Below are 25,834 nucleotides of genomic sequence, written 5' to 3'. Positions count from 1 at the left end.
AATGACAACATAAAAATTGATTTTGTATGGCATACATGATTTCTCTTTGTTACTTGCTGGGAGCTGCAAACAATTTTCTTGTAGGACTCTGTAAAATGGGATTTACGAACTTTGTGAGCCAAAGCACAGGCAGAACTGCTGATGTAAAACGTTGTGTCAGCAGCAGTTTGGCTTCTGAGAGCAGGAGCTCTTCTGCAAGAATAGTAAAAAGAAGTTGGAGGCATCCTTTTGTAATTGGATCGTTTTCTTCCATAATTCTTTGTGTATTCCCATTGTCTCTTCCTTGTCCAAGAGTAGCATGTTCTGGCAACAAAGTAATCCCTGCTGTTGTTGCTTTCTGTGTCATCTAGGACAATTTGACACTGCAAGGTGATGGGAGGAGTAAAAGGGCAGAACTAAGGGGTCTTGAGAAACAGGAAACATAAAAAAGCTCTTCAAATTTATTGGCTTTTTTCTCTCTTTCAAATCCTAAATTCTCTCAGAAAGACTTTGTGAAGATAAATGAGAGAATAGAAACATTTTTTTTTAAGAATTCAGGGAAGCATCAAACCTTATTTTCATGCTTCTTTAAAGCATCTCTTGCATCTAGCTGAGAAGCCTGCACACTGCTAACCATAGTAGCAAGATTACTAAAATAAAATAGTGTGAAAATATGTTCTTTCCCTGTTTTGCTCCCAGTGTTGTGATGGTTCTATTGCACTGATGTGAACAGTTCCTTTGAATAGTTCATTTAAACATTCCCTTTTTTTTCCTCATCTGGCAACAACTAGTAGCTACAGTCACTGTGAATGGGAGGGAGCTTTCTGATCACACAGACTTTTGGTTTTTTTCTCTTTTTTTATAAACTGATGTAGAGTTTTCCCAACACTCTTAACACTCCTCCTGGCTGCCCAGGAGTGACGGACGTGAGTGGAATGTTTAGGAATGGTGATGTTTATGTTGCTCTGACTGATTTCTGGGATCTGATGGGCACTTGAACTCACACTAAAGAAACTGAAGGACAAGGAAGAGCTGTCAAAGCTCTTGAACCTATTTTCTTATGCTCACACAAATTAATACATTCGTTTGTGTTGACTAACTAATCAAGTCTCAGTATTTAATTACTGCTGGGCACTAAACCCCCAAATCTAATCCTCTGTGGCTGTTCAGTTCTTAGGAATTGATGTGGTGTATTCCAAGATGTGTCATAAGAAAGAAGAAAATGCTTCTGCTTTTGCATTGCTTCTGGTGTTCCTTGCTGCTAAAGGAGAGGCAATGACCTTGTTGCCTTAGCTGTGAAAGATGATTAGTTGTTTTTCTGTCCTGTTTGTCTGCAATAGGATGTATTTTAAGCATTTAGCAAGTCGGTTTGTGCTGATGAACTTGGCACCTTAGCTCTGCTCACAGTGCCAGAGGAACTGGAGACGTGCAATGCCTTGATGCGTCTGACCTTTCTGACTTGTTTTCTACCTGGTTTCATGTCCTCAGAGCCTGGCGTTGTGAAGGATCCACTACCAGGCTCACTGACAGCCTGCTCCCTAGGATTGGCTTATTCAGCTATTGTTTTGCTGGGAGCTGTGGTTCTCTGCTGGTGCACGTTTGCCAAGGCCCTTTTAAAAAGCAGGTTCAAGAACTAGATGTGCTGCTGTGTGAACTCCTGTGGCTTTGAACAGATCTCTCCCCAGCATCAAATGAAACACACACCAGCACATGCAAAAATTGCCAGGTTTTATTACCTGGATGAAAGAACCTGATGTCATAAGATGTTTGACCTATTGATAACTCCAGCCTGATTGCAGGTCTGCTTCCAAGGAGCCGTTGACAGAAATAATCTTCTTTTCCTTCCTGCTGTGTGTGCCTTTTTGTCACCTGTGACAAATGAGTTGTTTCTTGGTGACATTTGTCCTCTAAACCCTCTTGTTGCAATGTCCTTCTTCTCCACCCTTACGACCTTTTCTGCTTCTCTCACTCTTCTTCACTTTCTGTAAAGGAAGGCTCCGTTGTGCCACTGGCTGCTCCAGCCATGCCACATTTCTTGGTTTTGCAACAAAAAGTGCTTGTCTGCAATTAAAAGTGTTTTAACTTCCTCTTCTCATGTCCTAGAGTCTCTCCCAGTCCTTTGCCTCCAGATTCACTATGTCATTTATGCCCAGATTCTTGCTCAAACCTAGAACTAGTTGCTCCAGCCCACACAGCACAGCTTTAGTTACTTGCTTTTTTTCCATAACATGCTCTTGGTACTCTTCTCATCACCTACCTGATCATCATCAGTGTATTCTTCAAAAGACTGTATTCTAATAAAGCAGGCTCTGCTTGTTGCTGCTCCCAGCTGTACTCCTCCTATGCTTTGCCTTTCAGTAGTTGCAATTGCAGGGATTGACTTTTCTGACCTGTTCAGAGCTGCTCTTTAGCTCAATCTCAACAGTGCTGAAAGAGAGAGCTTTTAGTCTTTCTTCTCAAATTCCGCAACCTTTTCTGAATTGCCCTGAGTAATCCTCGGCCATTGTTCCAGCCTGTTTGCTGGACATTGGAGCGTGCTGCTGAGTGTGGCACTGTTCTTGCAGATGCTTTCCAGCCTTTTTGGTCTGTCTGCACAGCCAAACCTCTCGTGTCTCAATTGCTCTGATCTCTCCCTGTCCCCAGTTAATGCAATCTTGTGGCACTGTGGCAGTGGCTCCTTCCCTCTTGCTTTGACACATGTTGCTCCCTTGCCTCTTGGCACTGGTCCTGCTTTTGTGCCTTGTTCCAGCTCAGTGGCATTTCTCATTCATTACTGAACTGCCACCTCCAGCCTCCACTTGCCCTACGTATCATATTCCTGCACTTTCTTCTCCTTGGCGTACACGTGAAAACCACTTCTCAGAAATGCCTGCATTAACCATACCCCCCTGAACCCCTCCTTTGATACCACATGTACAAAAACTCAGCAGAATTAGATTGTTTGCAGACGCCTGAGCACTACCTTGGTCTGCCCTATTTTGTGGTACCTATCCCGTTTCTTAGCAATCTTCCCATGAATCTCTTTTACTTTGTACTCTGTGGATGTTTTGGGGAAGTATTTTCTAAATTTGGCCACCCGTAAGTACAGGGAGTTCTGGTCCCTGGTGAGGATTCATAGCTCTGCACTAACACTGAGCAATAATTCTTTTGTGTAAATCGGGTGGATTTTTTTTTTAGCTCTTTTGTCCCTTTCTCCAGGCTGACTGATGCCTGTGACTTCAGCTGCCTATAATCCCTGTCTCCTTGCCTTCTAGGGAACGACAGGACTGCGAGATCGCTCAGGAAATCCAAGTGAAGCTCGCGTTTGAAGCGGAGGAGCGCCGCAGGCAAGAGGAAAAAGACGAGGTAACCTTTAAAGCTGCAGGGATGGCAGGGCTATTTGTAGCAGCCCTTTCAGGGCAGACATTTCTTGGCCAGTAGCCATAGGAATTGGCTTGCATGGTGGCAGTCCTTGTCCTGACAGACCTCTGTATGCACAGAGATTTTGGGGAGTCCTGTTACAGGAATAAGATACAGTCATAGTCCTCACATTCAAGGGTCATAAGAGTTGTTGATGCCAGTGGCCTTGCTAATGAAGAAGGCAAGTAATAGGTAAGTCTTGCTGAGGTGTTTATTGCCCTGGTATAGGAAGCTGTAATTGTTTATACACTCAGACCTGCTGGCTTTCTCAAATGCAAGAAGACAGGTTCTGCTCTTGGGAGAATCCTGGGCTGTCATTTCTTGGTCTTTGATGCAAAGGTTTCAGCAAGACTCGCAGCCCAGCCATCTGTTTCTGGTTTCTCCGTTTTTCAATTTAGTCTTTCACAGCCTGAACACTGTTACAGTTTCTTGCTAGCAGATTCCTTTTGTGACTTCAGAATGTTGCTCTACTGCTGTTGCTTGAGAGTGGGTGGTGTGGTTTGTTCATAGCGTACAAAGGATTTGGCTTATTGGTCACCTTGGTGGGTCAGCCTGTCAGATTGAGTTTTCAAGGAACCCACAGAGTAGAGGAACACCTGTGTGAGCCTGGAGTGTGTCCCAATTTCAGATGGTATCCTGAGAAGCCTGAGTTGTTTCAAGATTTTCAAGAGGCACCTTGGTGCAATGGTGGCATTTTCTGTATAGGAAGAGCTTGAACACAAGGGTGTATTTCCTGGAAGAGCCAGAAATAAGAATCTGCCCTTACCTGACAGATCCATCAGGTTTTTTTGCAAGACTTCATTTTCTTCTTCTACCATTAATTCCAAGAAAGTACTGAAAGGCTGCCCAGACAGATGGGAAGGGCTTGTCTTCCAAGAAGAGCTTGTGGTAACAGGGTGGGAGGAACACTTTGGCTACAGGATTTGTGTTAAAGAGGTAACAATCTGTCTTATTTTTATCAGGAAGGTGAAGGAGATGCAGAACTAATGTTGACTTGGGGAATTGTGCCTTTCCTTCCTGCTTTACATAGAGAACTGCAGGGATATCCTTGGTCTGACAGCAGGTTCTTGCAGCTTGTCAAACCAGCCTGCTGACCATCCTGTGCAATTGGGAGCAGGCTTCAGCTGACTGTGGCTTAAAGCAAGGAGAAATCATAAATATTCTTTTTCTTCCTGCTGGTACGTGGGAAGTTCCCAAGTGTGGCTGAAATGTAGCTGAGGACTGAGGCATATCCTTTCTGGAGTGCAGGGTTTTTAAATGAAGCACTAAGCCTGTCTGCCCTGCCTGCTTATGAATCCTGTTTGTAAGAAGTGGTTTGTGTGGATTTGCAGGTCCCGAGCTGTCTCAGTCCTGGAGATAATGTGCTTAACTCATATATTTATAGACTTTAGTGTACTTGCTAGAAAGGTTAACCTTGTCAGGGGAAGGAGTTTGTGGAGGGTTTTTTGGTTTTGTTTTGTTGTTGTTTTGATTTGGGGTGCTTTTGTTTTTTTTTTTTTTTTCTTTTTTGGATAAGAGGCTGTGGCATCCCCAGATTTTCCACAAAGCTGGTTTCAGAGCAGATCTTACCTGAATCCTGAAATAATAATTTGTATTTGAGTAGTCATCCAGTGTCCTCCAGTGCTGGCTCAGCTCTGAGGGGTGTTGACTCTTAGTTTGCATTTCAGCCATGCCTTTCCTGCCTGCAATGTCCGCTTTACATGCATGGCTCTGTAAAGGTCCTGAGGATTAGGAAGGCTTAAATGAATAGCATCCAAAGGGGCAGCATGCCCTCCTGGTATCTCCCAGCTTTGCTTCCTAGCTCCAGACTGGCTCCACTGACTCACAAGCTGCTGGGCCTCAGAGGAGCAAACCCCAGGGAGCTGTTTGTGGTTCCTAGGCCTTGTTGATCCATTAGTCATCTCGAAGGAAAACCAATTAGGAAAATGGAGTGCTCTTCTCTTTGGCATATCTAGCAAAACGGTGACAGAAGACAAACGGCTGCAGTCCCCACTGTGCTCCTGCCTTGTGCCTAGTTTGCTCTTCCTAATGTCCTTTCGATTTTCTTTTCCTTCAAGTCTCTGTCTGTCAAACTGATGCATTTCCCTGCCTGGCATCCTGTAGTCCCTGAAAATTACAGCCAGTGTGAAGTGAGTTCATGATTTGCTCTGGGAACTCCTTCCAGTCAGAACTGCCTCTAGCCGGACAGTCTTTGCCTCTGCGTTTTTCTTTCCTTGGCAGAGTTCAGGGGGGAGATCCAGCCCACTCCTGTGAGTGGGTGTGCACTTCTGTGACTTCCAAATCCTTGTTGATAGCCTGAGGTTGCACACACAGTCCCTTCTGCCCTGCTTTGGCCATTAGGGCTTAGCAGGCTTGTGTGCAGGAGAAGCAGGAAGTTGTGAGTTTGCTATGGGGTTGGAATCTCAGCACTGGGCCTGGGTGAGGTTGAATGCTGGTTGCTGACATGGTCCCTTGTGTCATCCATTAATTTGAAAGCCTCATCTGGCCCAGGGGTTGAATTTGAGTAACTGTTGTTGCCGTGTCTGAAAAATTAAACTTTTTTTTTTTAATAAGGATTTTAATAATTGAATAAAGATTTGAATAAAAGAATCTGGAGATACTTTTTAGTGGTGATTTAATGTCTGTTTTCTTCCATCTCTGCAGGATATTGCCCGTCTCCTACAACAGAAAGAACTGCAGGAAGAAAAAAAGCGCAAGAAGCACTACCCAGAGTCCCAGGGACACACAGGCTATGAAGAGAGCTATTATGCAGAAAATGGAGGTATGTTTCTGCAAGATAAAAGGCCAAGATCATGGCAGTATAGGTGAACCTGGTGGTCTGATAACTGTTTAGGAAACTCCCTTTATCCTCCAGTTCTGCATTTAGCACTGTAATGTTACATCAGTTTCCAGGGTCAGAATCAGATTACTTTATAATCAGGAGTATTTAGTTAAAAAACAAAAAAAGCAGAAAAGACAATTTAATAATTTTTATTGTCCTTGAACGTGGCCTAAAGGACAGGGATAGGGAATGTGGTGTGTGTATGTGCAAGTACAGCCACACATGTGTTTTAAAAGTGCTTGTGGGAAAAGACAGTGGCTGATAAGGCAGTTACTGCTGTGTGACAGCAAGGGTGTGTGGGAGAAATGCCTGTGCAATTCCCTGCTTGCATTCGAAGAGAAACCGTTCCATGTGCTCATTTGTGATGCTGGCACGACTACATGAAGGAATAAATGCTGGTTCATGGAGCTGGGTTTCAAAAATAGCTCCTTGCAGGTATGTACCCAAGCTGTAAAATTAGCACAGCTGCCTTGAATGACTTACTGAAGAACAAGGTCATCTCCACAGAGTGTCTCTGCTGTGATTATCATCTGGGACAGTGTGGAAATTATTTGATCCACAGCGCTCTTCTGCTTCCTTTTGGTCAGCTTTTGTGATTGAATACAGGCCTTCTTAAACTGGGAGGAGAGAATCAGGGTGTGTTTAATTATGGAGCAATCTGGGGATGGCTTTGCTGTGCACTGGTGGTGGTTTCTGTGTTCTTTCTTCAAAAATGTGGTGGGGAAGATGGGTTGCTTTTGATTAACAGATTGTGAAAATGAAGATCAAACCTCATTTCTCATTTTAACATCAATGCCATTGGCAGTTTTAAAGTCTTTCATTTGAACTTACACAAAGCATTTTAGTTTCAGTTTGGAAGAAGTTCAAAGATAGCCAAGAAAGTACAAAGCACAAAGTTCAAAAGTGCAAAACAGTAACCAAGTGGAAACTTCATGACCCCAAGTCCTGCTACATGTACAAAGCTGGGAAAAATTGCTCTTGGAGTGTTATGGCCAACCCAGACTTCAGGTTTTCAGGATTAAATGGGAGAAGTCTCTGAAAAAATACAACATAGGTAACAGTGTGCATTCAGAGATGGTAGGACAGGATGGATTTTTATAAGAAATCAGCTGACAAAGCCTGTGACTTCCTGAAGTAAGACTGGTGTGGATTTGGAGAGCAGGGTATCTTGTGGGTTTAAGTTTTCTTCCTGCAATAATCCATAATTTTGAAGATGAGGTTGGCGGTGTTTGCCTGACCACTCATAGTAGTGCTGCTAATGATCTGCACTCCTTAAAAGCCATAAAGGACTGGAGTGAATTTTGATGCCTGGATCATCTAGCTCATTGGTCTGGAACCTCTTAATTACTTGGGCACCATTCAATTAGGCTTCAGCAGCCTTGGTTTGTATTGTCATTAGATGTGAACTGAAACAAATAAAAACCTCTGGCTTTCTTTAGGTTTCTTTTGTTTTCGTAGGGAGTGGGGTCTGTTTTTTGGGGGTTTTTTTGTTTGGTTTTTTTTTCTGGTGGTTTGGTTTTTTTTGTGTATGTGTGGTTTTTTGTTCGTTTTTTTATTTTATTGTTGGAGACTGAAGTAAAATTTATCCACATCCAGGAGGAATGTGAATTAGGCCTATTGCTCCAAAGCAATCTCAGCTCTTTAAAAGTGGAAAAATAAACACAAAAAGGACAGAGTTCCTCCAGGAAGTGTCTGTGCCATGAAAAACATTTTCATATTTGCTCAGTCACTTGCTGCTTCAGAGAGTAACACCAGGTTTTAAAGGCTGTTTACATGGCCCCTGTGGAAGGTGCCACAGGAACCAGCACCTGCTGATGAATTAATCACCCTGAGATACCTCAAAAGCAAATCTTCTTCTTGGGTTGTCTGGCATGGTTGTGTTACCTACAGCAATCCTTTCCCAGCACAGCCATGCTTTGCTCTTTTATGTTCTCCTGCTCTCTGCTGTTGTATTTATTGAGCTTTCCTTAATGACAAAATTGAATAAATTTTTAGACCCTTTTGAGTATTGTTCAAAAACTGACTCTTGCTTTCAGCCTCTGGTCTCTGTTGTTCAGTAAGTCACTTAGATTGTTTGACTGTATATTTGTTTTCTGTAAATCATATGAATGATCTAAAACTAAACAGAAAAAACCCAACCAGTTAAAGAGTAACCACAGCAGTTCCTGTTACAGTTCTTGGACTTTTAAAAATACACCTATTCTGGATAAAAGTCACACAGACTTGTTTACAAGGTGGATTTTCTGTAAGCTCTATTTTTGCTGGCTCTGAAAGACTTTTTTCTGAATAGAATGACTCGAAGGGAACGTTCAGTTTTGGTGTGAGGTTTGTTTTTCTCCCTCTGAAATCTAGATGGATTGTAAGTGAGACAGAGCTATTTATTAAAACAGAATGTAGTTCATGTACAGTGAAATCTATTTTAAATATTTTGAGATACTATAAAACAAACTCTGGACAGCTGAGGAGAGGAAAGTCTGCTGCTGCTGGGTTTTTTGGCGGGGGGTTGTGTGTGTAGTTCTGTTTCAAATCAATCTCTGCTTCAAGGCATTTTTTTTCATTTTGAAAAGCTGCTGTGGAGAGATAACAGTTCACTCAGTGCAATGATTTTTCCTAGCAAATAGGTTAGTTGAAAAAATAAATCAATTAGTAGATTGTATGCAGGCAGACTGCTGCATCCTCCTACCTGTTTCAGGTTTATTACTGAAACTAAAAGCAGAGAAAATTTCTACCTGCTTTCTGGAAAGCATGGAGGAAACAACCCTGCCAAAATGCCAAGTAAGCAGCTTCTTTAGCCACAATGCTGAGGTCAGGAGCCTGGGTTTTATGAGGTCCTATTCTGCCCTAAGATTTCCATCTTTGCATTCAGAGCTGAAATTTCTCTTTAGACAATGAGTAAGTGCAGGCCCTGAAACTGATGGGTCTCCAAAAGATATGTGACAGTCTGGAGTAGAAGATATGTGGATGCTGCAGCTATCCTGTTCTTGCTTTTACAGAAAAAAAAAAAATCCTATCCTACCGACTTACTTCTTTTTGGCTTTATGTGGGTCTTTCCCCCAGTTAGGTGAGACTGTTTTTTCTGATGAAAAACCTTGTGCCTGAAGCCAGGGTCCAGCCTCATCTCTTTGCTTGGCCCCTCCTGTTCTTATGCCCCCATTGTCTCCCAACCTTTCCTGCATCTTGTCCCCTTTTTTGCAAACCTTTTCCAGATGGTTTCAGGATCCTGCAGCAGTGATGTGTCATCAGGAGATGAGCTGCTCTCTTGGCTGTTTTTCAGCCCCAGTGGCATTATTAAAAGTCATTTGTCTCCGTATTGACTTGTCCTTGTCTAGGAAGTGCTCAGACACTTTTGGGTTGGAGCTATGCTTTCTGCTTCAGCCTTGTTGCCTCCTGTGCAGCGCTGCTAGCCAGGCTGCCATTTCACTGTGTCCCTTCTTGTGTCCTGAAAGCCTTATCTGTCCCTGTTATTATTCTTTCTTTCATCATGCTTTGCCTGCATTTTCAGCACCTTGTGTCAAGCTCTCATCTGCCTGCTCTGAGTCTGGCCTCTAACCCCCATTAACCCTTGCACCACTAACCCCCTCCTTGTTTGTCCCCCCATTGCTCAGAGCACCCCTGGGGTGACCCCAGAGAGCAGATTTCTGAACCTCCCAGAGCACACGGTCATGGCAGGTGCAGGCACCAGCAGAGAGAGCACCGAGGACCCCCCTCACCTTTGCCCAGTGGTGCCCCCAAACACGGGCACTCCACCTCAGAGGGCCGTCTGAGGTCTCCTCAACTGAGAGAGGCCAGCAATGGCCATCAGCGGGAGCAGAAGACAACCAGCCAGGGAAGGTCCAGGAGACATGCCAGCCTTGACCTGGAAAGAGAGATTGAGCACCGTGCCTATGATGACAGCAATAGCTGGGAGCTGCGGGAGAGGAGGACAGCTGGCAGGGAGAAGGAGAGGAGACCTCTGAGTCTTGACCTGGAGTCAGAGCATGGACTCGCAGAGGAAGCACGGCACAGCAGAAAGCCACCAAGGCAAGACAGAGAAAAGCACCTTCCCCTTCTCGAGATGGAACTGGAGGCGGAGCAGGAGACCTGGCATCAGGGTGGCAGGCAGCACCCTGAGAAACAGAAATCTCGCCATCAGGGCCATTCGTCACACAAGATGGCACGTGACGAGAAGCTCTATGATGCTGAATCTAGAGATGACCGTAGGAGGGGTGAGACAAGAGCCTACAAAAGGGCAGGACACAGGAGACACTCCCCCTCCCCTCATGCTGTGAGCCAGGGGAAGGTTGGAGACTGCCAGCGGGATTCAGGTAACCAAGTGATGGGGAAGGTGTGCGTGTGTGTGGGGATGGACCTTTGCGTGCCCCATACTGGTGTCTGAGATAATGTTTGGCCTCCTTTGGAAGATGCTTCTCTCCAGTATCTACCTGCAATGTGTACACAGGGAATCTTGCCCATGTTTCTCCCTGATTTAGCAGGATTCTTCATATCCATTAATGTTCTTGTTCTGTTTATGTCCTGATGTTCCAAGGCATTGGAAAAGATGATTAAGAAGGTATTGTTGGAAATGGTGCCCTTGGTATCCTGTGTTTTAAGAAAACAAATATTGCCCCCCCCCCCCCCCCCAAAAATACCCCACACCACCCCCAAAGAAAGACCCCCAAAAAAGCCCAGCCAACAACCAATACCCAGCTTTTGTTTTCTTGATACGTTTTATGCGGTGGTCTCCTTGCACAGGACAAAAAAAAAAATAACAAACCCCTGAACGTTAGGATTATGGTTGTATTTAGTGGAGTTGAGATGCAGGACTGTAAGCGTGAGGACACTTTGCTTAAGCACTAAAAAACGCAGCAATTTTCATTCACTTCTTATTGAAAACCCTGCTGGCAACTTAATTAATTCACTTTGGGCAAAGTTCACTAGTGGCACTGAGCATCCAGCTGGGTTCTATTTGTAAAATGGGGTTCTTATCAAATTCTATACAAGTGGAATTTTCTGGGAAATGTGTACCTGTGCAGTTCTTGCTCAACAGCACTTGGGAGTTGGGGCCTTTAAAGATCCAGATCCATCCTTCTACTTCTAGAGCCACAGTGGAAGTAGGGGTGACTTAGTGAAGTAGAGACTTGGATCTACGTCTGTCAAAGCATGGGGCAGCTTATGCTTTAAGCCATCTAACTGATCTTCACATGGATAAGGTGAGGATGATAATGTGTGTCTGTCTCTGGAGATACTGGGACAATTATCCTTCTTCCTTATGGTAAGAACTCTTTCCTTAGAGAATTGTAAGGTGTTAATCAGGTTTAGCTTTAAAATAACAAAACTATACTCAAAGCAGGAACTGAACATCATATGAATTTCAAAAATGCCTCCTTCTCTTCTCATTGAATTGTAAGATTCATGGGTCATCCCAAGGAGGAAATTGTCTGAAAACTCACATGAACTCATCGCAGGTAACCCTTGCGGCCTATGCTGCTCCAGCAGTGTGTTCAGACTCTGCAGTGCTCCTATCAAATGTTGGGCTGCTCTCTGCTGCCCAGTTTTGCCAGTGTATCTGTATCAATGCAGAGAGTGACAAATTAAAATTCCTTTGCTAGCATTGCTGTCACCAAAGACTGCTTCAATGGACATGGTCTGTTCTGCCATGGAGTTGCATTTGTTATCTAAGACACAGTGTGTTGGATATTGCTGTGTATGCTGCACCTCAGCTAAAGGTGCCCTCAAACCAGCAGTGTGGCAGGTACACTGTGGTGATCTCTGGTTCTCTTCAGTGGGGGGTTTGCTGGTGGCTGAGGAGATGGTAGTGATCTCCTTACCAAAGCATTTGCAGGATGTTTGAGTTGATTGTTTTCTCTCAATTCCGTAGGCGCTAATTTGAGGGGGATGAAACAAGCCATGTATGATGGACCCCGGATGGAACAGGAGTTGTCTGATGCAGAGATTGCTCGGAAGCTGCAGGAGGAGGAGCTCCTGGTAAGTAGAGAGGATGCATTGGTCAACTTGAAGAAACTAAGGCCGCCAGCAATCACAACTTTAATTAGTAAATCTTTGGTATATGAGAGTGACTATAAGACTTAAGGTCTTGCTCCTGTGCATTCTGCTAATTACCTTTCTCTTCTGTACACATGAATATGGAGTGACAGATGCCTTCCAACTAGTAAAGCCCCATTTTTTTGAAATAAATACCCCAAAATTAAAGTACTGAAACAGAGTGATACTAAATGAATGTTTCCAGGCAGGTAAAGATGGCCTGTAGTCAGTGTGATCAGCTCACAAGTGGACAGGCCAGTGCTCATCTTTGAGAGAGAGGGCAGCAGAGTGGGAAATGCATTGTGGTGTGGCTTGGCAGATACATGGAGGGCAAAATTCAGATGAAAAGCTGAAATGGCATTTTGGTGTTGGGTTGTAAGGTAAATAGTGAGGTAGCTAAAAATATTTGGATAGGATGGTAGTATGTTTGTATGGGCACCTACTTGCCCTGCCCAGTAGGTTAATAATTATGAATGATTCAGAGATATTACTCTTTTATCTCTTTTTTTTTTCCTCCCGCCTTTTTTTTTCCCCCCACAGGCTAATGAGGCAGATCAGAAGGCAGCTCAAGTAGCACAGGATGAGGTAAGCAACAAGCTAAATACTTGTGGAATTCCTTTACTTGAAGAAGCTGCTAAACACCCCTTGTCCCCTCTGACCCTCTAGTTGTTAATTGCTTTCCTTGTAGGGGAAGCTTGGGGCTCCAGTGAGATTTTCTTCCAGATGGGTTTAATGTATATGCTCAGGCTGCCCAAGCAGGGAGGACTGCCTGTTGCAACCATGACAAAGAAAAGAAGTTCATGGTTCTGTAAGAGTATTTCTTGTAACTGAGCCCCATGGGAGACTATTCAAGATGCTGTGAGATGAGCCACCAACCCCTTTAAGGGAAATGGACAGAGGGCAGAAAGGCTCTGCAAATGCAGTTCTGGAAAATCAGGGAGCTACTGGGCATTCTGCATGTCACCAGTCTTAATTTTTCCCTGTCCCTTGATTTCTGATCACAGATGGATGAAATCCTGGATTTGCACCCTTTCCATTCAGCAGCTGTCCATGGGAAAGGGTTTGAGTAACTCAAATCTGCTAGAGCAGTAAAATTGTCTGACAGAGTCTGTGTTTCCCTTCTAGGAAATTGCTCGGCTCTTGATGGCTGAGGAGAAAAAGGCTTTAAGAAAAGGGAAAGAAAGAGAAAAGTCTTCCTTTGAAAAGAGGAGGCATGATCAAGATTGGAAGGTATGCCAAGCTTCAGGAGGCACCACAGATAAGGTGCTATAACATTATTCGTATTTCCACAGGGAGGTGAGTGTGTGTGGTGAGAGCAAAAGGTGGTGATGCATCTAAAAGGTCTTGCTGTCTGTTATTCAGGTGCTTCCCAAGCCTTTTGGACCCATCTCCTTGGTTAGATGCTTTTGGCTTCAGCCTCAAGCAAGGTAGTCCTTGGGCTCTGGCCTTGGAGGGTGGCACTGGCTGTCACAGCACCTTGTGGCCTCCCTGAAGCACTGTCAGTCCCTGGTGCAGGACCTTCCCTCTGCTGAAATCCCGACTGCAGCAATAAAAGCAGTAATTGGTTCTGTTTGTGTAAGGGCAATGCAGCGGCTTCAGTTGTCACTCTGCCTCATAACTGGCTGTGTAATGAAAGTTCCGAGTCTATTGTGCCTGAGTTTTTGTAGTAGTATCAGAGAGGCTTGGCTGGCCAGCATGGAAAGGGAGAGCAAACAGATTTTATGGTCAGCACTGCTAAGGTGCTAAGGGAACGTGGTGTTAATCTTGGAGGCAGCTCTGGTGTTTTTAGCCTCCTTGCTGAGTTTCAGTGGTTGCAGGAGCACAGCTGCCTGCCCCTGGTCCTTCCTGCTCAGCCCAGCCACGTGCACAGTCATTACACACAGACTGTGTTCAACCCCAGCTTCGGAACAGTCCCTTAGTGCTGTCACATACTCAGCGCAAGAAATTGAGTTTGGCTCAGCAAGGCTGCGTTTTGTTTACTGGAAACGAGTCCTGATGCTGCCATTTGCATGTCTGGCTGTAGTTAACTGTGTGTGTAAACCAAGCATGAAAGGACTGTGTGGAGTTGTGGCAGTCCTGGTGTACTGGCTGCTGTTTTGCAAGGCACACAGACAAGCTGATTTCCTTTCTTCCCATCAGCCTGATGCAGGCGAGTCCACGCGCTCAAGGTCAAGAGAGGGGCCTGAAACTCAGCGACACAGAAGTGACAGGTCTTCAAGGTGAGCTTGAACTGGCTGGCAAGAATGGGGAATGTGGCTGGGAAGCTGCTGAGAAGCTGGGTCTTAGGGAGGCATTGTGGGATGACCAGCCTGACCCACGCACAAGGGACTCGGTGGAGAGGAGAGTGATGGAGGGCACAGAGCTCATGAGGGGTTTGGTGACGTGAGTCACTCACTGTGCTCGTGGCACTTGTCCATATTGGTCTCCATGCCCAGTGCTGACAGAGATTGATGAGCTTGTCCAGTGACATTTGTTAAATGGCAGAGAAACATTGAGGCGGTTAAACAGCTTTTGGGGATGTGAAACAAAATGTCATCTCTGGGCAGGAAGGAGTAATCACCATGCATTTGCACAGCTGCTCCCTTGGTCCTTGCTCCCAGTTAAGCCCTGTACGCAGCTCCCACTGCTGCATGTGAACACCCCCCTGCAAGCAAGAGCGTTGTGCTTTGCAAGGGTGCCTCATCCCAAACTGGGAACATGCTGTAGCCCACTGCTGCTTCTGAATCACTTGGTACTCTGGCTCAACGCCCTTCATGAGGGATTAAACCCTGGAAGTGACCCCAGTGGCTGTGATTTCCATTCCAGAAAGGAACCTAGAAATTCTTGTTGAATTTACAAAAGAAACAACAAATAAGGTGTGCAGGTGGAGACAGATCGTATTAAAATACTCTGGGGGTAAAACTGCGCAGGCACTAACCACTTTAAAATGTTGCCCTTTTGAGTGAGGTTTGCAGCAAACTTCATAATGGAAATTCTTTATTTCCTGACAACTTAAACAACTATTGAATGAAAGAGGTCCATGAGAAGCAGTAAATACTCTGCTTTTCTCACTGCAGAAGCAGTAATAGGCTGTGCTCAGAGGAGCTGTTCTGCAGGCAGAAGGTCTGGGCCAGGCAAGGTTTGCATCAAACTGACAGTAACAGACCAGACAGCTGAGATGTTGCTCTTACTACGCTGTTGTGCCTTTGAGTTATTTCCCAACACTCCTTTTACACCGTGCTTGGCAGGTCACAGCCTCTCCTCGATGACTTTGAGCACTCTCGGTATTACACGAGCCAGCCCAGCCCCTTGCGCCAGATCCCCAAACCTGAGCACTCTCCTAAAGGTAGGATCAACCCCAGGGCTGCCCAGCACTTGGGTTATTGTCAGCTGTTTTCCTCATACAAGCAGCCTGCAGGGGACAGAGTGTTTGAAAGTGATGCAGATAGAGAAGGGGAATGGGAGTTAATGCCCCAGCAGGCAGGTGATGCTGGACAGTGTTTGGGTTGCACTTGCTGAGCACGTTGCAGGCTGAGAGACTGAGAAACTGAATTGGTTTGCCTGGAACTTGTCAAAGTGCTGTCTGCATGTCCTCCATGATCTCTGAATGATGAATGACTGTAAATCCAGGTAGCAAATGATGGAGAAATGACATGAAGACAACATTATGATGGATTTTAGGTGACTCAGTAGTATCAAACAATCCAATACAAGACAGAACTTCACAGTATCACCTGTCTGGTAAGCAGATGGGATGATCAGACAGAAACTTGTCCCGAGAGCAGGCTAGTTTTGTTCCTGTAGCATCTCAGCACTGCTTTGTTGGTTTGTTTCCTGAAATCACTTGGCACAGAGCAGTGTGGGTAGGGTCACCCCTGCAGTTGTTTTAAATCTGAATGCCCGTTGTCTGAATTAACCTACAGAGCCTCTGGGGAAGGAAAGGGGCGGTCTGAGTTTAACTCAGTCTCAGATTTCTTCCAGTTCCACTATTGAGACTTAAATGTGGACACTTTCCTTTCCAAAATTTCAAGTTTGGTAAACTGATGTTCTGTCTTCATCAAGCAAGCTGGAAAGTTGATGGCACTTTATAGGGTCTGTTTGCTTTAGTGAGACTGTGCAATGGGCACATTTCATACCCTAGAAGAAATGCACATGTCTGCCTGTCATGTGGATCAGTCCTTCCTCTTGCTTGAGTCGTGTAACATACAGTTCCAATTTTGGCCTTTGACTTTACTGGTACCCTAGAAGTCAGACAGACAGACAAGAGGGCAGAACAGGTAAAATATGACTGCAGGTAGTAATTTTTTCACCAGGATCTAGCCTCACAGATTGTTTCCTTTCTGTTCTGTTTTCCAGGTTCCCGTAGGAAGCAGTAAACTCTGCTAGCCTTTGCTTTGGTACTGACTCTTCTGTAGCAAACATTACTGGAATTGCCAGGCAACTTCCTCAATACCTGACCTGATGGGAGGCCCACCCTCCACTCCCAGGATCATCTCTATAACTGTCATCATATTAAGGAAAATAGTTTGTTTCAATTTCTTACTCATCTGTGATGACTTGAGCAGTGCAGTGTAATCTAGCTGCCACTGAGCTGTTCAAATCAACCAGCTGGCTCAACAGCTCCCTCATACATTCTTTTGAAGCTTTCTTTTTATTTTTAAGCTTTGGCTGGAGCTTTGACAAATAGGATAAATTAAGATGCATGTACAGTGGAGGAAAATTGAAGAAATGAGTTGGATTATGGCAAGGCAGCAGAACATCAGAAGTACAAGTCCTTTCTGCATAAGGATAACTTAGCAAGGAGTTATAAGAGGAAATTTGTTTCTTCCTGTGTTGGATAGGACAGCTGAGCTAACCTGACAGTCATGTGAACTTGCAGGAAGGGGAGAGCATTGTCAAACATATACCAGCAAAAGCCAAACCCTGAGACTGGTGAGGAAGAAATTGCCTATGAAACAGAATTTTTTAACTGCTGTATTTCTTTCTAAGGTTTCCGACAACCTGAATAGAGTATGTATAGGCATTTAGCTCCAGAATATAGGATAGAACAGTTAAAAGGAAAGACAATTTCAAATGAAATTAGACCTTGTGTGCTTGACATTTAAGATTTGCCAGGGAGTTCAAGAAGCTGTGAGTTGTGGTTTGGGAAGACGCATAGAAACAGATCTGTGTGTCTGAAGGGACCTCTGTGGTCACCTGCTTTGAGCTTCAGTGTGATAGAAGCCAAGGATTTTCACTGAAGCCAAGTAGGACCTCCTGTAACTCCTAGCTCAGTTGTTGATGCACTTGACTAGAGTAACTTGTTTCTGAACTTGGATATGTCTTGTAAACATGGGGCTGAAAGAGGAAGGGCCATGTGGGCATTGAGCATCAAATTCAAAATCTACAGTTACAGGCAACCTGAGCGAGACACAGAGTGCTGAACAGTCCACATGATGTCTGTGCTGACTGCTTTCCCTCTCCACTGCTCCATCCAGCACCCCAGGCAAGCTCCAGTCAGGAATAAAAAAATCATTGATCTCTAGGGCACAGCAGGGTCTGCAGGGTTATCATCTGTATATATTTTCCCATGCAGTGATTCCCTCCTGGCTTGTTTTCCCTGCACTCTTTGAAAATCATTTTTCTCTTGCACAAAAAAGTAGCCTTTTTCCCTTGGCCTCCTCTCATTTCAATTCTTTTGTCTTCTTAATTTTTTTTTGCCATTATGTTCAGGTATATTTTTAAACTATAATGCTGAACATCTGGACACTGACTTTGAGTCTGTTCAGCCAGGGCAGGCTGTTATTCATGGGCCAGCCCCATTCATGGCAGTGAGCTTCCCTGCCTTGCTCCTGCAGCCCACCTTCCTTAGTGCCAGCACTGAGTCTGTCTCACCACGCTCTCTGTTGTCTCTGGCAGCTGCAGTTTTGCCTCTGGCTCTGCAGAGGAGGGGAAACAGCTGTGCCTGGGCATGGAAACATGCCCTCACCACTCATCTGCCTGGGAAAGGGGCCTTGGCAAGCTCTCTGGAGCTTTGTGGTGAGGGAGCACTTCTAGGAAATAGGAAGAGAGCATGGCTGTCTGCTGTTCCTCTGCACAACTCAACCTCAAGGAAGCTGTAAGGTTTTAGCCTTGGCTGTTGTCCTTGGTCAGGATAGTTACTGGGCCAAATCACTGCAAAGACAGGGCAACTCCTTTTTTCACATAAGCTGCAGGGGCAAGTTTAATACCACATCACAAGCCCATGCCTTGCCTTGACCAACAACTCAAGAAACTTCCATATCCTACCCCTGCTGGCCTGTTGGCAGCAGTTCAGTACCTGTGAAGAACCACATAACCCCTGATGGATCTCTGCTCCAGGCATACACTAACCAAAAACCTTGCCATGTAGGACTTTGTGTATGGGCAGAATCCTGCTACCTGCATACCCTTGCTTCCAGACTGTGAGCTTACCTGCCCGCATGGGCCCCTAAGTGACTTGCAAGGTCTTGCTTGCTGCTGCTTCTCAGGAAATATCCCAGTCAGCAGCTACATTTTACTGTCCTTGTCTTGTTCGCTCTTCTCATTCTATCTCTGTCATTCAGAAGTGTTCATGTTGTTTAAAAGGATCCAGAAAAATAACAACATAGATGCTATTTTTTTCGTTTTCTTTCTTATTTGATAACTTGGCCCAGTGTGGCAACCTCATCTACCAAGGTTTTATTTTTTAAGAATTTATTTTTGTATTTCATGTAACAGTCAAAATTTCTACTGCTGAAAATGCCATTTTTTTTTTCTGTGGGCTTTTTCCTTCCATTGCCATCAGAGTAATTATCATGAAATGGATGCCTGGTGGGGTTTTAAGAATTAACACTTCCTAGAAACACTGTAGTCCAGGCATTGCTGCTTGTACCACCTGGTGCACTTGTGAAAACTGGATGGAGAAAAGTCCTGCCAAATCAGAAAGAGGTTGAGCTTTGTATTGGCTGTGCTTTTGGAAACCCAGTGACTCGGTAAAAGGCAAGGAGAAATAACCAACTCGGAACTGAGCCCTCCATGGGCCTCTGTATCTGGCTGTGATGGACTTTCTTGCATTGCAGTTGGCTGGTGTAACTTTTGTCTTAACCTAATCAGAGGAGTTATGAGAAGCCTGAGCCCTCTGACATTTGAAGAACCTATTAATTCAGGAGGGATACTTGGGAGTATCCAAGTTGTTGGTGTCAATGGTACTGAGTAGAAATGTGAGAGAAAACTCTGGTTGATTTAGTCTGGAAGCTGGGTAGAGTCTGAAGAACACCTCAGTGCCTCCTCTGTGGAGCTGTAGGATCTCCTTAGTGGCCTCCTCTGGCCAGTGAGGCTTTCCAGCAATGGCACCAAGAGACAAGAGCCCAAAAGAAGGATCCCAGGAGCAGTTGCTGCTTCCTTGGAAGCCTTTGGGGGGTGCTGAATGCTTTAAGGACTGTTTTGCTCTGTATCCTCTCTTAGTCCCTATCTTTTTATTCTTTCTCCTGACCTTTATTAATTTGCTGTCCCTTTAAAGTGTTTCTCCTGTTTTATTACTCCATAGTACATGTGAAAGGTTCCTAAGGTGTTCCTAAGGTTTTGCTAGAAGGGGGAGAGAAATGCTAGGAATGGCAGCTGAGGAAAGCAGGGTAGTAAATGGGATAAGAACAGAGCAATTGTTCATCTGATAAAGATTGGAGTCCTCATGCAGCCATACAGGTTAGAGACCTCCTGAGACAAAGGTTTCAACTGGACTTGCATATTTAGTGACCACTTTTGGAAAGAGATTCCATGGTCCCACTGAAGCCAATGAGAGTTAAGATCATGGATGAACTCCCTTGGGGCTCAGCAGTCACAGTTCTGCTGAGAGTCAAGAAGATGCAGCTTGTGTAGGCGAGATGCAAAATCAGCACCTTGTACATGTGTCCCTGGAAAGGGGCACAATGAAGCTGATCTTTTTAAAAGAAACACTCAGAGCAATATTTCTTTCCTAGAACAGAAAAATGTTTAAGTATATTGGGTTTTTTTACTTGTTTACTCTTGCCAAGTTTCAGTAGCTTTGCCTTTGGGTCTGCTCTGGATTTAGTAGCAGGTTGGAGCCCCTGCTGGGACCCCTGCTCAGGGCATTCAGGTCCTGCATCCCTTTCTGACTGTGCATTAACAAGGCATCTGGCACCACGTGGAAAACACACTTCCTTGAAATCCTGGCACTTCCTAACCTTCCTAGTAGGCACATTTCAGCAGCAAGAGCTCTCACCGCCTCCTCACCTCCGTCCAAAGCACAATGGTTGCAGAAGAGAGGTCAGGTGACCTGGAGGGATCGTGCCTTACACGCAGGGATACTCGATGTCTTCAGCAGGCTGACCTGAGTCACCTTGCTGTGAAACACTGTCTTAATGTGGACTGTACAGCTTCCTGCAGCAAGAAGCAGTTGTCATCACAGGGATAGATCGAACTGGTTGATTTCATCTTTTTTTAAAGAACTTCATGGGTTTGAACTTGGTGGGGTGAGGAAATATTAGCTGTTAAGGGATAGATGAATTCTCATCATTGAATTTCTCCTCTTGGGGAAGAAGGATACAAGTTACAGATGCTGCAGTCTGCTTCTCTCTACAAAAGGGATCTTGTTATGTACAGTATTTTTATATCTCTGCATTCCCACCTATCAGGATTTGAATCAGGATTGATAACATTCTCTACATATGGAAAAAAATTGATAGTTATTTTTACAGTGCTAGACCTCTGTGTGTTCATTTTGTGCCAAATTACAGCCACTGTTACATTCTAGTGTTTTCATTCAGTTTATTGCTGTTCATCAATGTGTATATTATATATTTTTATTATCAAGGTTTTTATTTTAATTCATATTATCCTGTATGCAAACTAACTGTGGATTGCTAATTTATATATATATAAAGGGGAGCACTTGGAGACAGTGTGAGGATTCCCCTATTTAGTTTACACTCTTGTAATTGAGCACAGCCAGTCCATGAAACTTGTTGCTTCCTTCACAGAGCAATCTCCTATGTGTCTGTCCCCCTGAGCAGGTGGCTCCTGCTGTCCCTCCTGGCAGCTCTGACACTGCAGGACTGGGTGAGATGCAATAGGAACTGGAGCACAACTCCCAGCGTGGCCTGACAGGTGACTGAGCTCAGTGCTGTCCTGTGCCTGGCAGTGGTACCAGGGCAGGTGCTGCAGCAGGAATGCCCAGCAGGATGGTGGAGTCTTTGAGGTTTGATCTTTATCTGTCCCCAGTCCATGGACAGTTGGTTTTGCCACACTGTCCCAAGGTGTTCAGGGCTTAGTTTTGCAGTTGCTTTGGGAGGTGGGTGTGGGACATAGTCCCTTACATGGAGCACACCATGGGCAGCTTGTCGTCTTTTTATTGCAGAGGACAGACATAAACCTGCAGAGATCCCAGTTTGCTGCACTCCAGCACATTTGTGGCTGTGCAGCACTGCTGGGGAGGTACTGGCTGTGCTGCACACAGGTGCCACTTGTACTGCCCTGCCCTGCCCAGGACAGGCTCTGGGACATGGGTTTTGTGCCCAGGAGCTGCCCAAGCCTCAGCTTCTGGGCTGGACATAATATCAGGCACCTCCTCCCCATCAGTAGCACAGGGCAAAGCCTAGCTGTGCAGCTAGGGCAGTGGCACACACAAATGAGTATTTTCTACTTCATGGTAAACAAGTTCCACTGTATCAGTGTTCACTCTAAGTAGACTCCATGGTCTGTCTCCAGCTGCATCTGTGCACTGCAATATAGTTCATTGCCTCAGATAAATAACTGCAGTTGTCTCATTCAGCTCTTCAGGGTAAACTTTTAGCCTGTTGAATCTAAATATTAGCCATGTGATGAGGTGCATTAGTCAGAAGGCTTAAATTCCTCAGAGCTGCAAGTGTATCCTGCATTGTAACAGCTAATCCTTAAATATGAATTGCACACTGACAATAATCTGTCTATGCAAGCCTATTCTTGGTTTTATTTCGACTGTTCACTATAATTTTACCAGGTTTGGCATAGAACTTCTGAATGACATTTAACCAAAGTATCATGTCTGTGTGTGTGTATAGCATGTTTTGCTTCATACTCCTGAATTGTCATCGAATGTAAAGGGAACATTGCCTTGCCCCCATATTGTTCAATAAACCGCTGTATTTTGTTACCCACCACGTCCTTCTGTCCCTCTGTGTGCTTTTCTGGAAACCTTAGTGGGTTACACAAAAGCAGGGGAAAATAAGACTTTGTTCCACCCTTTGTTCCTGAAGCTTAGCTGCTTCTACCAACAATTACGTTCTTCCACTGTAAGAGATGTAGCAAACAAACAAATTTCTATTTAATCTGATTATTTTGTGGACAGACAGATGGAAAACAAGGCTATGTAATATCTTGGAAAAGATCTGGACTGTTTCATTTCCTGAGACTGTGATACTGAAAAATAAAGCAGTATAATTATTTGCAAGGATAGGATGCTCTTTCTTATTTCATTAACGTAACTTTTAAGTTTGCAAAAAGCCTGCTTGAAGATTCCCTCAAACAACACATACCTACAGTGGTGTGGGACAGAATGCAAGAAGGCAAAAGGGCAAATGCCCTGGGACTGACTGCCATTTTTAAAGGCATCAGCTGACGATGCAGCCACATGCAGCTCAAACATGAGCAGACCTGATCCCATTGTCATGTCACAAATTGAATTTGTGACTGAGCATGCTAAAATAAAGAGGAGGTTACAAAATATAAATTCTGGATGTCACATCCAGACTGTAAAGCTTTCTTAAATGCTTATTTACTCATTTCTCTCTGCTTGCCAAATCTAAGCATTGCACAGGGGAGCAGAGAGCCCTTTGGTTCCCCAGCACAGGGTGCACCAGGTTTTCCCTCCATGGGCCAGGGGCTTGGGCTGCACAAGTGAGTGCTCTGACTCCAAGAGAGTTCATGTTTGGGCTGGATGAGGGTCCGTGTCACCACTGCCCCAGTGCTTCCAAGTGCCTTGATGTCATCTTTACCTCCCACCAGCTGCGTCTCAGAGTCCCTTGGGTGTTAGCAGTGAGTGGAAGTAGGAGTCAGCAAAACAGACGTGACTGGCAGGGGAAGAGTCTGGTTGTATAAACAGGGCTCTTGGGACTGCCAAGAGCTCTGCCAACTTACAACCTATTGCAGCCTCTTGTCTGGAGTGACTGGGTCGGTCTGTTTTCTCTGAAAGGCTTCTTTCATGCAAGCCCTGGCACTTGTTGAAGCATTAGGCTGTGGTGGGAGTGGGGCCAGCTGGAGCCCTGAGAAACATCTTCCACCTGATGCAGTGATGTGCCCACAAAACTGGATGTGGGGACCACAAAAAGAACACTGAAGAGCCCCTGGGGAATTTTTTCTGTACCAGAAAACTTTGGTTTCTGAGTTTCCAAGTTGCATACAGCTCTCAGACTGTGGGTTTGCCATTGTGGGTGGATCTATTGTGCCACTGGTGGTGGATCGAGGTTTCCCATGTATCCTCCATCTGTGAAAAAAGTTAAGCCAGTAGAGATTGCTAAAAGTCACCATTGCTGGGTATCCAGCAGCCTGCCTGCCCCTTTGGCTGCTTCATCCTCCCCTGCAAGGGGGGAGTTGCAGGTGGCAGCCGCACTCTCCTGCTTGTGGGCATGTCCAGATCCTCATCTCCCACCCAGGTCCATACTGGTAGGGGTTCCCTACCTGGAACTGATGCTCCTTTTGTTCAGAAGGCAAATCATGGCTGCAGAGACCCACAACCTAAACCAGGTGAGGTATGTGAGGTACAAATGACTTGCTATAGTACACACGATAGGTACGTACCATTCCCAATTCATTTTCCAGAGATCTGGTGGGTTACAACATGGCTGCAAGTGTAGGACATCCCCTCTGCCATGTGAAACCCTGCTTTATTCCTGGAACTATTCCTTCTCAATTTCAATATTAAGCAAAGCCAGCCCTTGTATCCTAATTCTTTGCACCATTCTGCTAGCAAACAAGTGACAGCTCCTGGCACCAGATATCTCAGGTCTGAGGTACACGTGTCGATCACCCTGATTTCTTCTTTCAGAGACACTGATCCTTGAACAGTGCCCTGAGTCGATCCTGAATCACTCTGGCCAGAATTCCTGACACAGGTAATGGCAAAAACTAGATTTACTAAATGAGACTTGGGATCAGGCTGCAAACCAAGTTTAAAACAAGCGCAGAACTTGAGTCTGGCAGCTGGGTATCTGTTGAATGTCTCTGCTTCCCTGACCCCAGAGAGCCCCAGACAAGCACCCAAGCAGCTCTGCCAAAGCCTGCTCCAGTTTCATGTTGTTGCTGGTGAACAGCACCTCTGAGGACTGACAGCAGTTTTCACGGTCTCCTTTCCCCTGGCACTGCTTTTGCTTAGTAACAGTTCCCATCCTGCCCTTTTCCCCAACAGACATCCCAACTCCACCTCGGTGACTCACCTCGTGGTCTTTTGAGGCCAAGCTGCAAACACAGGCACAGCGAGCCCCTGGCTGCTGCTGAGGGCTCGAATCATGCTACACGATTTCTCCTTATGTGTAAACAGCATAATGCCACGTCACAGACAAGTTTTTCCTGGCTATTTTAGATTTGGATGGTTTCTCATTTTACTGAAAACATGATTGGCGTATGCAGGGTTTAATCGTGAGCCGGAGGAACCCATGTGTGTCTCACTAGTGGGGCAGAAGTGCACCAGCATCCCCTTCCCTGGGCTGAGCTTGGAGCTGGGGCAGGTTCTGACCCAAGAGTGCTCTCCACTGCTGCCTTCCTCCCCTCTTCACCCTCCCCACGTGCAGGCAGTGTCTGGAGAGCAATGACACAGCCATGCATGTGCATGACACCAGAGGGTGCTTGGGGAGTGTGAGCTTTGTCCCAGCAAAACTGAAAAAGAGCTGTAACAGGTGCTGGTGCAGCAGTAGAAGGTTTACCAAGGGGAGGTGGAGTTTGGGGAGAGGATGAGATGCCCACATACTCAAGGTTTATTCCCTCCACTGGCACTGGCCACCAGCTGGCACACAGCACATTATCCCAAAAAGTTCTGCTCAGCCTGCCAAAGGACACATAAACCCCATTCAAGCACCTCACTTGTGTATTTTTATTTACTTGTTAATTGCTCACAACTGATGAAACACTGAAGGCCAGCTTGAAAGTCCCTGTTAATGTTGAGGAGCATCCCTCCCATCAAGCGTGCAAACAGGTCTGGAGGGAGGGATTGCTTGCAGTCCTCTCTCCAAAGGCAAAGGAAGGCACCAAGAACAAGGGGTTCTCAGTGAATTTAGTAGGCTGCTAGCAAACCTAGACACACTGTCCTACTGGAAAAGTCCTCAGCTTCAGGCAATGAGTCCTGTGCATAGACAGGACTGTCAGTGTTGCCACAGGGAGCCTGGGAGAGTCGGTGCAGAGCACCCCACAGGACGAGAGGGATGCATTGCTGCCACACCTGAGGCAGAGAGGACCCACAGCTGCTCCAGTGTGGCCATGGCCCCAGATCTGACAGCAGCTGTGTCCTGTTAACATCCCCAGGGGATAACAGGGACCAGGAGCAGCAGTACAGGCCTCTTCGGGGGGCAGATCTCTGCTAACAGCAACAGAGTGGCCTAACAGCAACAGAAAACCAGGTTCTCCCGGCACTTGCTCCACCGGGAAGCTAAGTCAGCTCTCCTGATGTTAGGA

General features: G+C 45.4%; 1 protein-coding gene across 2 annotated transcripts in view; it reads left to right on the top strand.

The window, feature by feature from the left end:
• CCDC50 (coiled-coil domain containing 50) overlaps positions 1–22,625 on the top strand; it is a 43,332-nt gene extending 20,707 nt beyond the window's left edge. The window contains exons 4-12 of one of the 2 annotated variants that reach the window (XM_042041775.1): positions 3,234–3,324; positions 6,022–6,139; positions 9,805–10,503; positions 12,057–12,163; positions 12,761–12,805; positions 13,346–13,450; positions 14,360–14,439; positions 15,448–15,545; positions 16,556–22,625. In XM_042041775.1, the coding sequence (XP_041897709.1) occupies positions 3,234–3,324; positions 6,022–6,139; positions 9,805–10,503; positions 12,057–12,163; positions 12,761–12,805; positions 13,346–13,450; positions 14,360–14,439; positions 15,448–15,545; positions 16,556–16,575 (1,363 nt within the window). In that variant the 3' untranslated portion in view covers positions 16,576–22,625. The remainder of the gene's footprint in view (positions 1–3,233; positions 3,325–6,021; positions 6,140–9,804; positions 10,504–12,056; positions 12,164–12,760; positions 12,806–13,345; positions 13,451–14,359; positions 14,440–15,447; positions 15,546–16,555) is intronic. The other variant, XM_042041776.1, reaches the window with a different exon arrangement.
• The last annotated feature ends 3,209 nt before the right edge of the window (positions 22,626–25,834 follow it).

The sequence above is a fragment of the Corvus kubaryi genome, unplaced genomic scaffold, assembly GCF_017639235.1.
Source record: "Corvus kubaryi isolate FWS band 111438036 unplaced genomic scaffold, C.kubaryi_AGA036_p1.0 37397, whole genome shotgun sequence".
Lineage (NCBI taxonomy): Eukaryota > Metazoa > Chordata > Aves > Passeriformes > Corvidae > Corvus > Corvus kubaryi.
This window is presented reverse-complemented; position numbering and strand designations above follow the sequence as displayed.